Source organism: Ruditapes philippinarum, unplaced genomic scaffold, assembly GCF_026571515.1.
Source record: "Ruditapes philippinarum isolate M1 unplaced genomic scaffold, ASM2657151v2 ctg1221_1_1_1_1, whole genome shotgun sequence".
In the NCBI taxonomy this organism is placed as follows: domain Eukaryota; kingdom Metazoa; phylum Mollusca; class Bivalvia; order Venerida; family Veneridae; genus Ruditapes; species Ruditapes philippinarum.
In genome coordinates, this window is record NW_026854744.1 from 166,464 (window position 1) to 184,690 (window position 18,227).

At 35.3% G+C, this 18,227-nt stretch overlaps 1 protein-coding gene across 2 annotated transcripts in view; it reads right to left on the bottom strand.

Annotated features, from left to right (window-relative positions):
- LOC132740910 (uncharacterized) overlaps window positions 1-18,227 on the bottom strand; it is a 199,573-nt gene that overhangs the window by 150,955 nt on the left and 30,391 nt on the right. Inside the window, exon 1 of one of the 2 annotated variants that reach the window (XM_060728971.1) lies at window positions 16,492-17,087. The exons of the other annotated variant lie outside the window; for it this stretch is intronic. Within the exon in view, the coding sequence (XP_060584954.1) occupies window positions 16,492-16,583 (92 nt within the window). The 5' untranslated portion in view covers window positions 16,584-17,087. Of the gene's footprint in view, window positions 1-16,491; window positions 17,088-18,227 lie in introns of those variants that run through there. 2 annotated transcript variants of the gene reach the window in all.

Genomic DNA, 18,227 nt, shown 5'->3' on the forward strand with positions numbered 1-18,227 from the left:
GCATTGAAAACTTAATTCAGAGTCATTTTAATTTGTTAGACAAATTTCTACAATTTTTAAATTGAGGCTGCCAGGCCCAACAGCTTCACACCGTCAGGTCGCTGGGCCACCATCTTCATGTCTCCAGGCTGCTAGGTAGCAAACTTCACAACGCCTGACCTCTGGGCATTAGGCTGCCAATTTTAGAGAAAAAAATAAAACATAAATGACTTATTTCAAAATTGTTGTGAAAATTCTTTTGAATTATATATTGATGTTTAAAGAACACTAAAAAACAATAAAAGCCCTGGTGTTGACAAAATTATTAATGAACATATAAAAAGTACAAATGACTGTATGCTAACCTATTTATTGGAAACTGTTTAATCTTATATTATATTTAGCCCTGGACAAGTGGAAACATTATTCCTATTTTTAAACAAAAAGATGACAAAACAATGTTTGAAAATTACAGACCCATTACACTGCTATAAAGCTGTGTTGGTAAACTATTTACAGCTGTTATAAATAGTAGATTGAATAAAGATGTAGAAGAAAACAATGTTATTAGAAACTGGTTTTAGACAGAATCATTCAAGTATAGATAACATTTTTATGCCCCTGGGCATATAGGCATATAGCACTTGAACTGTTCATCCGTCTCTTGGATTTTTATACCAATGGCTTCATACTTGAAGCACTTACTTATCAGCACAAAGTACATGATCTGGGCAAGTTACATAACCATTGCATCCATTTTTACCAAGTAATTGCCCTTTTCAGCACTTGGAATTGAATAATTGGTTAACCTAAAGCGGCCAGTTGGATATATCTTAATAAGTTCTATCCATACTAATTGCTTCATAATTACCACACTTACTTATCAATACAAATTACAAGATATTGCCAAGTTATATAACTTTACCATCCATTTTCCCCAGTTATTCCCCTTATTATCACTTTGAAAATATGGCCTTGTATGGTTAACCTATTCCGGCAAGTTGGATTTATCTTAAATTTCTCCTAATTACTTCATTTATTTAATATCTTTCAAAGTTGGTAGGTGGATACCTTAAATGGTCCTCTATTTTTCATGGAGTGTCTAGGGTCAAGGTCCCTGGTGTAAAAAACAAATTTAAATGTTTTGCTCACACAGCCTTTATTTCTAAGTTGATGTAATTCATGTTTAAACAAACTGCTTAGGGAGGTTCTCTTCCTGTAGGTTTAGTTTAGGTCATTTGGGTCAAGGTCACCAATGACAAAAATAGATTTTTACACGTTTACAGGTGTATTAAACTTATTCTATTGACAGATGTCTCTTATATTTGGTAGGAACTAAAATTGGGGTCTTTTCCTTTGGATTGAATGAGGGACCAGTTTGGTCTAGCTCACCATTTTTTTTTACAATTTTGCAAAGTTGTAAGGCAGGGGTATACTGGAACTGGCTGTCTGGCCGTCCGGAGGTTTTTCCTTGTCAGTCCAATAACTTAAGATTCCTTTGACTCACAGTCACCAGGTCAAAGGTCAAGGTCACTCGGGCCTTGACTAAAAAAATTATCCACCCAATAACTTAAAAATCCCTTGACCAACAGTCCTCATATTTTGTATTGAGATTGGTTATCATTAGTAGATGACCCGTTTTGGTTTTAAGGTCACTGGGTCAAAGTTCAAGGTCACAGGGACCTTGACTAAAAAGAGCTTGTCTGCCCAATATCTTAAAAAATCTTTGACCCACAGTTTTCATATTTGGCATGGAGATTAGTCATGACAATTTCATGACCTCTATTGATTTTCTGGTCACTGAGTCAAAGGTCAAGGTCACACGGGCCTTGCCTAAAAAATACTTGTCCACCCAATAACGGAAGAATATTTTGACCCACAGTCTTCATATTTGTTATTGAGGTTGGTTATCATTAAAAGATGAGCCGTTTTGGTTTTAAGGTCACTGCATCAAAGGTCAAGGTCACAGGGGCCTTGACTAAAAAGCTTGTCCGCCCAATAACTTTAGATTCCTTTGAACCACATTATTCACATTTAGCATAAAGGTTAATCATGACCATTAGATGACCCCTGTATATTTTGAGGTCAAAGGTCAAGTTCACATGGGCCTTGACTTCAAAAAAGGTTGTCCGCACAATAACCTAAGAATCCTTTGACCCAGTCTTCACATTTGGCATGGAGGTTGGCCATGACCATGTTGTTACCCCTGTTAATTTTGAGGTCACTGCATCAAAGCTCAAGGTCACTGGGGCCTTAAGTTTTACTACAATAAGCATGTCTGCTTAAGAATGCCTGTCCACAGTGTATTGACTTTGACATTTTCACATTTTAAGCATATAATTATGTTCTCATATATTCATAATAAAACACCCCAGGCAAAGCTGCATGAATGGGGGAGGGCTATTCAAATCATGCAGTGGCAGTTTCAGTTTTGAGGTCAGTAGGTAAAAGGTAAAGGTCACTTTGATCTTTGCCACTAAAAACATTTAGAATACATAGCTCAGCAATGCATTGACTTACTACCCTCAGATTTGGCTGACTGTGGCAGTTCTAGTTTATTGACAGATGTTTTTCATATTTGGTAGGAAGATAATTTGCATGGTATTATTCCTTTTGATTTTTGAGTGAGTCAAGGTAACAAATAGATTTTTACACTTGCCCATATAGCCTTTACTGATTGACTGATGTATTTCAAATTTGGTAGGAAGATAACATACATGATATTGTTCTTTTTGATCAAGGTAGGGGTCATTGGGTCAAATTCAAGCATGCTTTTTATAGATTTCTACACATTTGCTTACAGCTTTTATTAGTCCCCTACCAGTTTAACAGGAGGGGACTTAAGGTTTACCCTCCGTCCGTCCGTCCGTCTGTCCGTCCGTCCACAAAACTGGATCCCGCGATAATGCAAAAAGTACTAAAAATATTTTTATGAAACTTGATATATGGATAGATGGCAGTATGGAGATTATGCATGTCTTTTTCTTTTGTTCCTATGTTGAAAATTCTGGTTGCTATGGCAACAAATAGTCTGAAAATATGGCAAATTTAACACATAAACTGGATCAAGTGATAACTAAAAAAGTACTGAAAATATTTTTATGAAACTTAAAATATGGGTAGATGGCAGTCTGGAGATTATGCACATCTTTTTCTTTTCTTCCTATGTTGAAAATTCTGGTTGCTATGGCAACAAATAGTCTGAAAATATGACAAATTTAACACCTAAACTGGATCCAGTGATAACTCAAAAAGTACTGAAAATATTTTTATGAAACTTGAAATATGGGTAGATGGCAGTCTGGAGATTATGCACATCTTTTTCTTTCCTTCCTATATTGAAAATTCTGGTTGCTATGGCAACAAATAGCCTGAATTTCAAGATTTCTGATTTAAATTTTTCAGCCTTTTCACTATAAGTTCTTTATTTCTTAAGATGTTTACCTCAAACTTTAAATATAAGTTTCTGGTCATCAACCACATCATATGTGACAAGGTTTACAACTCTAGCACAAAATTATCAGTATTACCTCCCTTGAACTTAGAATTTTTATGAAAAAAAATGTTGTCTTTTTTAAATAACTTCTTTATTATTTTTTAAATAACTTCTTTATTTTCTAATGTATCTACTTCAAACTTCATATATATGTTTCTTATTATCACTCAACATTTTTGAGAAGGTTAAATACTCTAGCAAGACTATTTCCAGAATTATGTCCCCCTTGAACTTAGATTTTTTTCGAGAAATTGGTATTTTTTACTCCAACTTCTTCATTCCTTATAGGATTTACTTTAAAATCCCACATCGTAATAATATGACAAGGTTGTATTTACTAGGCAGGGAAACTTAAAGCAGCACGCCTCCAGATTCACATTAAATTTCATGAAAATTTTGATAATGTATTTGACAGTAAAATATTGTGAGGTGAACAAATAAAGTTATTTACATATTGCAATTGGCACTTACAATCCATGCAAATAACCAAAAAAGAGGTCAAAATATGCAAAAAAGCCCTTACAGCGTTAGTAACGCAGTAGAAATATGATGATAAAATACTGCAAAATCAGTCTTAAATCGCAAAAAACATGTAAACTTCAACATTGATCTTGATTGTTTTTATGTTTTTACCTTTCTTGAAATATTAGTACATTTTTCTCAATTTTCATTTTCTTGAAATATTTTGGCTCATCTGGAGGCGTGCAGCTTTAATACATTACTGTGATATAGACAAACTTAGAACTCAAAAGATTTAAGTTCATTCATGTCATTCATTCACTGGTAAAATTGAATGGCCAATGATCCATAAGAATGTTGCTGGGGTTCTAACCGGTAGGGGACTTATGGATTGCTTGCAATACTATGATAATTGCTTGTTTTTTTACTGATGTATTTTATATTTGGTAGGATGATAACCTGCATGTTCTTCTTCCTCTGGTATGAGAGTAATTAAGGGGTCAAAGTCATCCATGCTGAAAATAGATTTTTTTCACTTTTGCCCATATAGCCTTTATTTCTGGACAGATGTATTTCATATTTCGTTGGAAGATAACTTGCATGTTATTCTTTCTTTCGATTAAGTAGGGGCCTCACGCCCGTTTAACTCACAACGAGTGAAAAATGTCCATCGGTAAAAATGTTGTGAGCAACTTCCGTTCCTCGTTGTGAGCACCCATCTAGGACGTGTGACACGATAAACAAGGTGAGTTTTTCATAATTTTTGATGATTACAGACATTTATGTAAAAATATCGGAATGCAGATAGCTAGCGATGTGTTTTCCGAGTATGCACATGTAAAGATATTGCCTATTGGTCGACAATTTGATATAAATACCGTGCGACGCAGTCACTTGGGATAGCTGGAAAACTGGAGACAACTTCTCTCCGGACCAAATTTAACATTGAAAAACGTCGATTCTGGTGACGTGTTGTGCATTCTAACCTAAAACAGATGCCCACAAGTCTTCAGCGTAAATTATTACATGAAAGTCTTCATAGAAAGGAAGATATACTCTTTTTTGCTTTAATCCTCGTTGTGAGCACCATAACCTCGTTGTGAGCAAGACAAGCGCAGTGCGTGTCTGGTTTTAATATGTAATTCAAGTGGGGAAAATACAATTTTCAATCTACCAAAAGCAATCAAAACGTTTTTGCACAATAGTTTCTCTTTGGAATAGTTCTTCTTTGTCTACATAACTTGGCCAGTCTAACATGAATAAAAATCAGGATAAATACATGCATGTTTATATCACACAGACTGCCCTCTATGTTAACTCTGGCAACACGAAGTATATGCAATTAAATACATAATTTACCTCCCCTTATTAGTTCACCACCATTTGCACAAACAGCAAAACATCTGCAAAATTGTAGGTTTAAGTAGTTTTTTTTGTTTACCATTATCTATTATGCTAAGAATATACTAATGAAGTGTTAAAAGTTACAATACACAAAATAAGTAATCTTCCGCGAAAAACGATAGTCGCATATAATAACAGATTCAATAGTTCTCAGCGTTTGTTTGCTCTGTACACGAGCATTTTTCATGATTTTAGTTGCACTGTCTTTCCTAGAAAGCTCATGACAGTCTGTGTTTGACATTTAAATAGCATTTTCATCATGAAATAGTGGCATTTTAAGAAATCTTCTTGACTTCTTAGGTGTTTCACCATTTTGGGTTAGCTAATTTTACAGTGTGTTTAACTGAAAAGGATGTTTTTGCAAGAGACATGACCAAAACTTTTCTTTTGATTTTTATGCATCACTGACAGTTTTTCTAGTAGTTCTAATATTTTTCAGACCAGGGCAAGTACATACTTGATGCCTCGCTTCGGTCTCTCCTTGAACGACCCCATGTCCAATCACTGAAAAGAATAGTACTGCTGTTGGAAGGCCTTGTCCAAAGAGGTGTTGTGCCTAATTATGAATTAAATTGATTTACTAATAAGGACATTATGGCCAATCTTAAATGTTTTTGGATAATTTGACCTTCAAGGTAAAGGCCATTCAGGGGTCAAGGAAAAAAATACAGGCCCGTAGGAAGGTCTTGTGCTAAGGGATGTTGTGTTCAAATATGAATCAAATCCGTTTACTAATGAGGAAGTTATGGCCAATGTTAAAGTTTTCGGACGGATTGACGGACTGACGGACGGACAGTTCAAAACTAATATGCCTCCCTTCGGGATATGCACAACGTCTTGCAAAGAAATGCTGCTGTGCAAAAACGTTTTAATTGCTTTGGTAGATTGAAAATTATATTTTCACCATCTTTTGTTTGTTTTGGGTTTTACGTCACATCGACACAGTATAGGTCATATGGCGACGTTCCAGCTTTACTGGTGGAGGAAGACCTCAGGTGCCCTTCCGTGCATTATTTCAGGCACGAACGGGTACCTTAGTAGAACCACCGACGTTCCGTAAGCTAGCTGGATAGCTTCCTCACATGAAAGAATCCAAAGTCCCTGTCGGGATTCGAACCCAAAGAGGTGAGGGGCAAGTGGTTTGAAGTCAACGACCTTAACCACTTAGCCACGGACGCCCCCTTTTTCACCATCTGAATAACATATCATATTAAAACCAGACACGCACTGCGCTTGTATTGCTCACAACGAGGTTATGGTGCTCACAACGAGGATTAAAGCAAATGAGGGTATATCTTCGTTTCTATGAAGACTTTCATGTAATAATTTACGCTGAAGACTTGTGGGCATCTGTTTAAGGTTAAAATGCACACAACTTAACCAAAATCGACGTTTTCAATGTTAAATTTGGTCCGGAGAGAAGTTGTCTCCAGTTTTCCAGCTACCCCGAATGACTGCGTCGCACGGTATTTCCATCAAATTGTCGACCAATAGGCAATATCTTTACATGTGCATACTCGGAAAACACATCGCTAGCTAACTGCATTCCGATATTTTTACATAAATGTCTGTAATCTTCAAAAAATATGAAAAACTCACCTTGTTTATCGTGTCACACGTCCTAGACGGGTGCTCACAACGAGGAACGGAAGTTGCTCACAACATTTTAACCGATGGACATTTTTCACTCGTTGTGAGTTAAACGGGCGTGGGCCTGTGGGTCAGGGTCAAGAAGGCCAGTAATCACCGTGGGTAAGCAACTTTGGTCACGGGATCACAGAAGTCAACGTACACGACAAAAATAGCTCGGCTGAGGTAACTTTTTAGTGATTATTTTTCTATCAAGCCGATTTTAATTATGCTACATAGCCTACCGACTGCTGTATTTCCGATGTTTTCTAAAAATGCATTTGGTGTCGTTTAAGTTTTGTTTTTTTAGAGAACATTCAAACAATTCACCAGTGCTAAAAAAAGATTTTTCCACTTATGCCCATATAGCCCATACAGCCTTAATTTTATTGACAGATGTCTTTCATACTTGATAGGAAAATAGTTTTGTCAAGATTTATGGCTCTTGACTTAGTAAAAAATTCAATTTTTCAATTTTTGTCATGTGTAGCTCAAAACGTATTTGACCTAGAGTCATGAAACTTAACAGAAATGTTGGTTAGCATGTGTAGTTGTGCACCGGGGGTTTGCTTGTGAATTTGTACAGTGTTTCACTATTTGTAGAGTAATTGCCCTTGACTTAGTAAATATTTGCCATCACACGTAGCACAATTAAAAAGTATTCGACCTAGGGTCATGAAACTTTACACAGTGTAGCAATACCACGTGACTATGACGTCATTTTCGACATCATTTCCAAGACAAATATTGCTCGATTCGGAAATGAAAATAGCCGTAAATATTTCATTTCTGTACCAATTTCTTTGGGATATGCACCAGTCTACGGGGAAAAATATAAGCTTTCCACAGAATATTGGATCTTCGTCAGTTTATAAGCCGTTTTATCAAACACTTTGCATAACCTTAGAAGTTGCTTGTATTAGAGCGGGCTTCAGTTGCAAGCTTTTTCGTTTTCTGTCGTTATCTGGTCTACGCCATGATTAAAAAGTCAGGTTTACATCAACCGGGACTCTGCCTTAATATGTTCATATTTTTATTATGAATGACATAAATCTTATATTTTTCTTCAATTGTCAATTCTGGCACCAGTTCCAAGTCGAAAAAAAGGACTACAGTTTAAAGCAGATTTTAGAATCCGTGCAAATGCGAAGCAACATGTCTACCGTTCTCTTTCTACAATTTAGTTTTTCATTGTTGATCTTTTACAGAGAGATTGTGAAAAAACTGATTGTTCCTTAAAGCAATAACACTTAGGCCTACTTGTATCGCAATAGTGCACGTCAAATCACGTAGATTAAGTCCTGTCGAAAAATAATATTTTGGTTTCGTTTTGAAGATGTTTAAAGTATTGCTCATCTTATCTTATGTAGTAAAATGTGTTTTATTCTATTTCACAATGGCGAAATTGATAAGAAATATATGTGCTCTCAGTGAGAGAAAGAGTTAAAATAAAAAAAAAAACAACTTTTGTATGCTACGGAAAGGGTTACACTTTAACGTGAGTGTTGTAAAGCTTAAGGTATTTTTTTCAGTCTATTTTTGTGAAGAGTAACTGACAAACACTGACACTCGTGAATATGACGAATAGGTTCTTCTGTTCTCAAAAGAGAGACTTTTAAAAGTATATATTTTTCTGGAATTGCCGTATTATAAATTTCTATAGAGTTCGATAAACGAAATCACAATTTGAAGTACTATGCACATGTATCGGTATTAAAATCATGAATCTAATTGTCACACGCATTAACATGACGTTGACATTTTATGCTTATTAAACTATAAGCACTTTCATCATCAGTCAGATTTTGTTCTTTGTGTAGAACAATTTTAAATATTATTACATATAACTTGGAACTTTGCCGTGTAAACCTGATAGTATTGTTACTTAGTTGCATTACTTATGATTCTCTATTAAAAATGCCCAAAAATAGCCATGAGTCGCCAAGAAAGAACGAGAATGGACGCCATGTGGAGTAAACAAAGTAGAAAATAGTAAACAGATAAATGATTTTACAAACTAACAGCCATCGTCAACAGTCAAATTTCTTGAAACAAAACATTCAAAAAGACGGAAATAACAATGATTATCAATAATTATATAAACATTTACATTAACATCTGTAATAGCAACACAAGCAAGATCTATGACTTGGGTCCATATGACACTGATGCGTCCATTGAATAATTGATAGCTAACATAAGCTAAGTAAAATTACGATTACATTTGAAGAGTACTGTGTATTCATTTTTTATCCTTCAACTGTCAAATGACTTACTTCTTTATTTACATATTAGATAATTCACTTATTTGGCATATGCATTATGTTTATCATGTTTTAGATTTTAATATGTGGCCTTTTTATGCCACCGCAGCATCTGTGATGCGGTGGCATATAGCGATTCACCTGTGTGTATGTGTGTGTGTTTGTGTGTGTGTTATATAGATTATATAGTGAACTTAAAAAATCTTCTTGTGAAAAATCACTAATCCAATTTCAACCAAACTTGGCAGGATTGTTCCTTGGGTGAAGGGCTTCCAAAGTTGTTCAAAGAATTTCATTCCTTGTAGAAATCTGGTTGCCATGGCAACCAAAAGGAATTATAAGAATAAATTTAAAAAATCTTCTTGTAAAGACCCAAAAGGCCTAGAGCTTAGATATTTTGCATAAGGCATTGTCTGGTAGACCTCTAACAAGTTTGTTCAAATTATAGCCCTGGGGTCAAAATTGGCCCCGCCCCGGGGGTCATTGATTTTCACTATGTTCATATAGTAAAAATACCTTCTTGTAAAAACCCAAAAGGCCTGGAGCTTAGATATTTTGCATAAGGCATCATCTGGTAGACCCTTACCAAGATTGTTCAAATCATAGCCCTTGGGTCAAAATCAGCCCCGCACCGGGGTCATTGATTTTCGCTATATGTACATATAGTAAAAACTTAAAAAGACCCAAAAGGCCTTAAAAAAAAAGCTTAGATATTTTGCATAAGGCATTGTCTGGTAGACCTCTCAGATTGTTCAAATTATAGCCCTGGGGTCAAAATCGCCCCGCCCCAGGGGTCATTGGTTTTCCTTATATGTATATAGTAAAAACTTAATAATTCTTCTAGCAATTGACAAATGCTAGAGGTTAGATATTTTGCATGAAACATTGTGTTGTAAACCTCTAGCAAGATTGTTCAAATTATAGCCCTGGGGTCAAAATTGCCCCCACCCTGGGGGTCATTGATTTCAATAAATACATATAGTAAAAAATCAAAAAATCTTATTGTCTGAAGGTACAAGGCTTAGAGCTTTAATATTTGTTAAATAATATCATCTAAAGGTACTCTACCAAAGTTGTTCAAATTTTGCCTCTTGTGTCAAAATTAGCCCCGCCCCTAGTAGCCATAGGTTTATCTTATATGTATATAGTTAAAACTTAAAAAATCATCTTCTCTAAATTTACAAAGGATAGAGTTAAGATATTTTGCATGAAACAATTTGTAGTGAACCTCTAGCAAGATTGTTCAAATTATAGCCCTGGGGTCAAAATTGGTTCCGCCCCTGGGGTCATTGATTTTCATTATGAACATATAGTGAAAAAAAAAATTTGTCTGAAGGTTCAAGGCATAGAGCTTTGATGTTTGATATATAATATCATCTAAAGGTCCTCTACCAAAGTTGTTGAAATGTCAAAAATTGGCCCTGCCCTAGGGCAGTGATTCTCATTATGTTTACGTAGTAAAAACAGAAAATAAAACAAAATGTTTTCTGAATGGGAGAAAGCTATAGCTTAGATATTTGACTTGAATTGTTGTTTGGTGGACCTGTATCAAGATTGTTATTAAACCCTTTGGTCAAAATTATGCCTTGCCCAAGGGGACAGTGACCTACTTTCTTGTCCTTTGATGTACAGCAATGACATTTTGACCATGTGCACAGTTTTAGTTGTAAAATTGAACTTTGACCTAGATTTTGATGATGTGACCTACTTTCTTGTCCTTTGATGTACAACCATGCGGTGGCATAGCATTTTTCTGACAAATGCAATCTTGTTTAAATCTTAAAATGCTAAAACAATCCTGTTGAGGACATCTGCAGGTCATGCCGCGTGCAATAATCCATGCATTTACAGCCAATGACCACATCGATAAGAAATAGTCCCAAATAGCCCTATCGTTTTTACTCAGTTGAAAGAGACATTTATTGTTAAACAAGATTGCATTTGAGAAAAATGCTATGCCACCGCATTAATTCAACACTAAATAGTAGTGTAGGAACAGATTTTCTTTGTTTCTATACAATTTTGAAGATTGTCATAATGCATAGATCCCTGACCTATCTAATTCTTATTATCAGATTAGTGGTTAAATCTGTTGTTAACTCAATAAAAGATCAGAGTAGGAATATATCAATGCACTTGAGTCTAGTGAATTTGGTGGTGAAGGTCATATTTCACACAGCCTAAATTTCATGACTACATCAAAGGACAACATAGTAAGACACTTTGTCAAAATCTAGGTCAGCTGAAATCAAAGTTCACTTAACATCTTAATCTGTACACATGGTTCAAATTTCATAGCTGTACATCAAAGGACAAGAAAGTAGGTCACATCATCAAAATCTAGTTCACCTGATATCAAAGTTCAATTTTACAACTAAAACTGTGCACATGGTCAAAATTTCATTGCTGTACATTAAAGGACAAGAAAGTAGGTCACTGTCCCCTTTGGCAAGGCAAAATTTTGGACCCAAGGGTTTAATTCAAAACAATCTTGATACAGGTCCACCAAACAACATTTCAAGTCAAATATCTAAGCTGTAGCTTTCTCCTATTCAGAAAAGGTTTGTTTTATTTTCTGTTTTTACTATGTGAACATAATGAGAATCACTGCCCCTGGGCAGGGCCAATTTTAACACTAGGGGCATAATTAAAACAACTTAAGTAGAGAACCCATAGAATATATTATAGAGCAAACATCAAAGCTCTATGCCTTGTACCTTCAGACAAAAATATTTCTTTTTTTTTTTACTATATGTACATAGTAAAAATCAATGACTCCTGGGGGTGGGGCCAATTTTGACCCCAGGGCTATAATGTGTACAATCTTGCTAGAGGTTCACTACATAATGTTTCATGCAAAATATCTTAACTCTAGCCTTTGTAAATTTAGAGAAGGTGATTTTTTAAGTTTTTACTATATACATATAAGGAAAACCTATGGCCCATGGGGCGGGGCTAATTTTGACACAAGAGGCAAAATTTGAACAACTTTGGTAGAGTACCTATAGATGATATCATTTAACAAATATTCAAGCTCTAAGCCTTGTACCTTCAGACAATAAGATTTTTTGATTTTTTACTATATGTATATATTGAAAATCAATGACACCGGGGCAGGGGCAATTTTGACCCCAGGGCTATAATTTGAACAATCTTGCTAGAAGTTCACTTCACAATGTTTCATGCAAAATATCTAACCTCTAGCATTTGCTAGAAGAAATTTTTTTACTATAAAGTTTTTTCTATATACATATAAGGAAAACCAATGACCCCAGGGGCAGGGCCGATTTTGACCCCAGGGCTATAATTTGAACAATCTGAGTAGAGGTCTACCAGACAATGCCTTATGCAAAATATCTAAGCTCTAGGCCTTATGGGTCTTTACAAGAAGGTATTTTAAGTTTTTACTATATGTACATATAGTGAGAATCAATGACCCCCGGGTCGGGCTGATTTTGACCCCAGGGCTATAATTTGAACAATCTTGGTAAGGGTCTATCAGACAATGCCTTATGCAAAATATCTAAGCTCTAGGCCTTTTGGGTCTTTACAAGAAGTTATTTTAAGTTTTTACTATATGTACATTTAGTGAAAATCAATGACCCCCGGGGCGGGGCCGATTTTGACCCCAGGGTTATTATTTGAATAATCTTGGTAGAGGTCTACCAGACAATGCCTTATGCAAAATATCTAAGCTCTAGGCCTCTTGGGTCTTTACAAGAAGTTATTTTAAGTTTTTACTATATGTACATATAGTGAAAATCAATGACCCCCGGGGCCGGGCCGATTTTGACCCCAGGGTTATAATTTGAACAATCTTGGTAGAGGTCTTCTAGACAATGCCTTATGCAAAATATCTAAGCTCTAGGCCTTTTGGGTCTTTACAAGAAGATTTTTTTAAATTTATTCTTATAATTCCTTTTGGTTGCCATGGCAACCAGATTTCTGCATGGAATGAAATTCTTTGAACAACTTTGGAAGCCCTTCACCCAAGGATCAATCCTGCCAAGTTTGGTTGAAATTGGTCAAGTGGTTTTTCACAAGAAGATTTTTTAAGTTCACTATATAATCTATATAACACACACACACACACACAAACAAACACACAGGTGAATCGCTATATGCCACCGCTGCGGTGGCATAAAAATTCTACTCGATTTAAATGTTTTCAAACCAAAAATATTCCGTTCCCTTCCTCTCTTTATACAATGTGTATTGGTGAGCTCTCTGATAAAGCTGGGTAAAATGACTGATATAATTAACTAAATTTTTTCAGATATGCAGTTTATCAACAGAAATAAATGCAATAAGAAAATAAATAGTGTTTAGTGTTCTTAAGTGAACGGAGTTATATCCAGTTCACGAAAAACGGTTACCGTGGGTATGAAAACAGGATGTAAAAGTATTTTTTATCAACGAGTGCCACTGTGTTAAAAAGCTAAATATATCATATACTAAAACATTGCTACAGGTCCTTTACCAAGTATATATATGGTTATACGTATAAATAACTCTTTACAAAAGAATAACCTTTGACTTTAAAATTGCCGCGTTGAGGCGTAACCACGAATGGAAGTGATCCTGAATGTGCACTTCCTTGGACAGGCTAGTTAAGTCAAACCGAGCCTGCAACATTTTCAATTTTGCCGTTTTGGGCGATATTTAGGGTTTCTGTTTTCTCTCTATTTTGAATATTCCACGTTTAGTATTGCTACATGACACTTATAGATTTTTCATGGCAATCTCCCTTTTTAAGCCCCGGGGGGTTTAATGCTTTAACTCCACATAAAACACAATATTTCAGAGATGCGACAATAAATTAATAACAACTACCATAATATCGCTTGGGCACACGATCATGTTTATGATACAGTATATACTCATGGTTTTGACCAGTCTTGTTTATTATATATACTCCTGGTTTGGACCCCGGGGTCTAAACCAGGAGTATATATATACTGTGACATCTTCTATATTCTCTGCATTATTTCTCCTAATCTGTAGCTAAATTTATTGAAATGAAATCTGAAGTATTTTGAAGAACATTTTCTTCATTAATTTGGTGAGATAAAAGAAAGATTATATTCAATCCGTTTTTGAAGAGTTAACTGCTGAAATATTTGTGAATTTGAGTTTTCTTGTTTCTTATATATACTCCTGGTTTGAACCCCGGGGTCTAAACCAGGAGTATATATATATATATAACAGAAAAAATATTTTACCATTTGTTCATTCCGTGAAGTGTTTATGTCCGTAACACCTATTGCAATATTATCAATATCGTCAAATGGTTTTATAAACTTATTAACTATAGACATTTTTGTGTCGCCTCTACGGAGTAGTGGCGACATATAGGGATCACTTCTCCGTCGTCTGTCCGTCTGTCTGTCCGTCCGTCCGTCCGTCACAAAACTTGTCCGGACTACTCCTCATAAGCTACTGGTGCAATTTCATCCAAACTTTACAGGAATGATCAGTACCAAGTCTAGTTGTGCATATTGTCAGCATTTTCCGGTTCAATGATTTTTGTCAGAGTTATGGCCCTTTAATAATTTTTAATTTTAAAGTTTGTCCGGACTACTCCTCTTATACCACTAATGCAATTTCAATGAAACTTTACAGGATTGATCTGTAGCTCAAGTCCTTGCGCACATTGCAAGGGTTTTCCGGTTGAATGATTTTTGGCCGAGTTATGGCCCTTTGATAAAAAGGTGTTTTTTTCTGTGATACACAAAAGCTTGTCCGGACAACTCCTCATAAACTACTGGTGCAATTTTATCCAAACTTTACAGGAATGATCAGTACCAAGTCTAGTTGTGCACTGTCTGTCCGTCTGTCACAAACTTTGTCCCAACATAAAATTGGCCATCATGAGGCGACACATGTGATTACTGATCGCTCTTGTTTTTATTCATCATTATATATATATACTCCTGGTTTGGACCCCGTGGTTTAAACCAGGAGTATTTATAATGTAAGTGTAGAGAAATTGTTGATACTTATAAATATACACAAAAGAAAATAATTGCTGGGGAAAAAAGACTTACACTTGTAAGTGACTTCTTCAGGGGAAGTATTTCCTGGAACAGGGTTTTCTTAGGGGGTTCATATATATTGATTTGTTTTTGGGGGGAAATTTGGGGGAGTTTGTATGTATTAACGGAATGAATGACATTTGAAATTTATAAACATTGCGTCTGTATTTACGGAATGAATGCGTCATTTTAATTACTTTTTTATCAATATTTTTTTATGTATTTACGGAATGAATGAGACTGTCTAAAACACAAACCCCTCCGGGGCCTAAACCAGGATATTGCCTTTTTCATAATCATTACCGTGAAAGAACAATGATTAAAGAGCAAATCAATTTCTTGATCAATTTCTTGCAAATACAGACAATAATTTTACGACTTTTAAAATCACTTATAGCGCAGCGAGTAAAAATCATTTAAATATTCATTTGTGTTTATCAACTTTATGTAAATCGTACAGTATAGTAAATAAAATGTTTTTCATGGTTAACATAATTATAGAAAGAGAACGGTAGGCATGTTGCTTTGCATTTGCAACGGATTCTAAAATCTGCTTTAAACTGTAGTCCTTATTTTCGACTTGGAACTGGTGCCAGAATTGACAATTGAAGAAAAAGGCAAGATTTACGCCATAAATAATAAACATATAAACATATTAAGGAAGGATTTTGCTGTCTGTACCCCCGGTTGATGTAAACCTGACTTTTTAATCATGGCGTAGACCAAATAATGCCAGAAAACGAAATAGCTTGCAACTGAAAACCGCTCTAATACATGCAACTTCTAAGGTTATGCAAAGTGTTTGATAAAACGGCTTATAAACTGACGAAGATCCAATATTCTGTGGAAAGCTTATATTTTTCCCCGTAGACTGGTGCATATCCCAAAGAAATTGGTACAGAAATAAAATATTTACGGCTATTTTCTTTTCCGAATCGAGCAACATTTGTCTTGGAAATGATGCCGAAAATGACGTCAATGTCACATGGTATTGCTACACTGTTACAGGAATGTTGATAAGCATATATTATATATATGCAAATGCAAGATTTTACCTTTAACCCAGCGACCCCAAATCTGATCTTACTGCAGTATATAGGACCCGTTGAATAATTTTCAACTTCATCATAAGTCATAAGCTCAGCGAATGATGATAGCAATCATAAGCAAATAACATGCCAACATATATTTTTCACAATTACAAAAGTTTAATATTAACACTTACATTTTCCCTAATGACGACAACACTGCAACACTAGCTTTCGGTAAATCCATATATATATTTAAAATCAAGCTTTGACAACAGAAATAATTCATAAACTTAAAACGCACGTGGTACCGTGAAACATCTAAACACGCATCTCAAGGTGTAAAAATTTCAGTCCACGATCACTCCAAAAACAAAGACTGTCATTTGCCCGATATATGTAAGACAGGCGCCAAAAGCTGGCTATATGAAATAGACATCATTTGATGTTAATTTCAGACTATAAATAGCACATTTAGATGTCAGCTGTTCATCGAAATATATCAGTTATGCTACTCAATAAATTACTTTCATACTGAACGAAAGTAGAAAAGATAAACAAACAATTGATGGTTAATCTATTTTTATGCTCCCCGAAGATAAGCATACTGTATAGTCGCCGCTAAGTCCATCCGTCCGCTTTTTCTTGTCCGAACTATAATATATATTAACATATGAAACTTTGTAGGTGGGTCGGTATGCAATGCATAGGAATCGTAACTCTGCCTTGCCTAATTTTGCAGTTGTTGCCCTTTGTTCATTTTTACGCTTTTAACATTGTCCTGGACATTACTCTGAAACTAAAAGAGTTAGCAACATGAAACTCTAGGTAGATAGATCTCATTGAGTATGCAGTACCAAGTACAGTAACTCTGCCTTGCCTAAGTTTGGAATTATTACACTTTGAACTTTGTCTGGGACATAACTCTGAAACTACAGGTATACTTTTCTTTGTCCAAAACCTAGTCGGGTGGTCATCACCCGGTCCAACCAGCTCTTGTTATGTATTGTGATTGTTCATCTGTATATGACTTGTCATGTTCGTAAGTAGATGCTGTTTTTTTTTACAAGTATTCACTGTATATACCGCATGTTGGTATCATGCATGGTGCACCGAGAGAGATAAAGAATTTGAATTTGAATTCAAAGCTAAATATTTTCTGTACCTGCTGATGAGACTTTCAAATGTAGTTTCCTATATAATTTCATTGTAAATGGAAAAAGGCCACTTTTGATCCAATTGCATAGAGTCTAATAAATTGTGTACAGACCTAAAAGGCAATACATTTTGCAAATTTTCTAAGCTCTTGTATTTGGAGTTTCACGCTTAAAGATATAAATACCCATACTCTTCTGTCTGTAAAACCTTTATATGTAGAATCAGTTTCAATTTGAAAGACCTTGGTAGAATTTAACGTCTATGTCGCGCCTAAACTTTGACTCCATGTATATAAAAGTTTTGTACAGGACCTAAAGGGTATTCTCACACAAACTATCTGAATTCAGAGCATTAGAGAACTTTCCAGTTAACCCTTGGCGTGCTCATGTCAACTGAATCTATCAATTCAACCAGTATATAGACCAAAATCAGCGGGTCTAATCATAGTCTGCACTGTTGGCTATTCAGCAAGTATGTATTTTGAAAATTTCCCAAAAATTGTTCGATGGTTTTGTCAAGATTGGAACATGTTACATTAAAAATATTAGATGAATGTCACAAATGTGACTTTGGGACCCTGTGCTATTAAGTTTCACCCGTTTTTCATTGCAATAACGTCCATTCTCTAATCCGGCAAAGAAGTGCAGAGTCATGGGTTAGTGGAAAACATACATTATTTGTGTAAGAACACGCTCTCAGATTTCCTCTAACAAATATTCACTTTTCATGATTGTAAGGTATTTATTTACCTTTTCAGGTCTGGTCTACTAACACA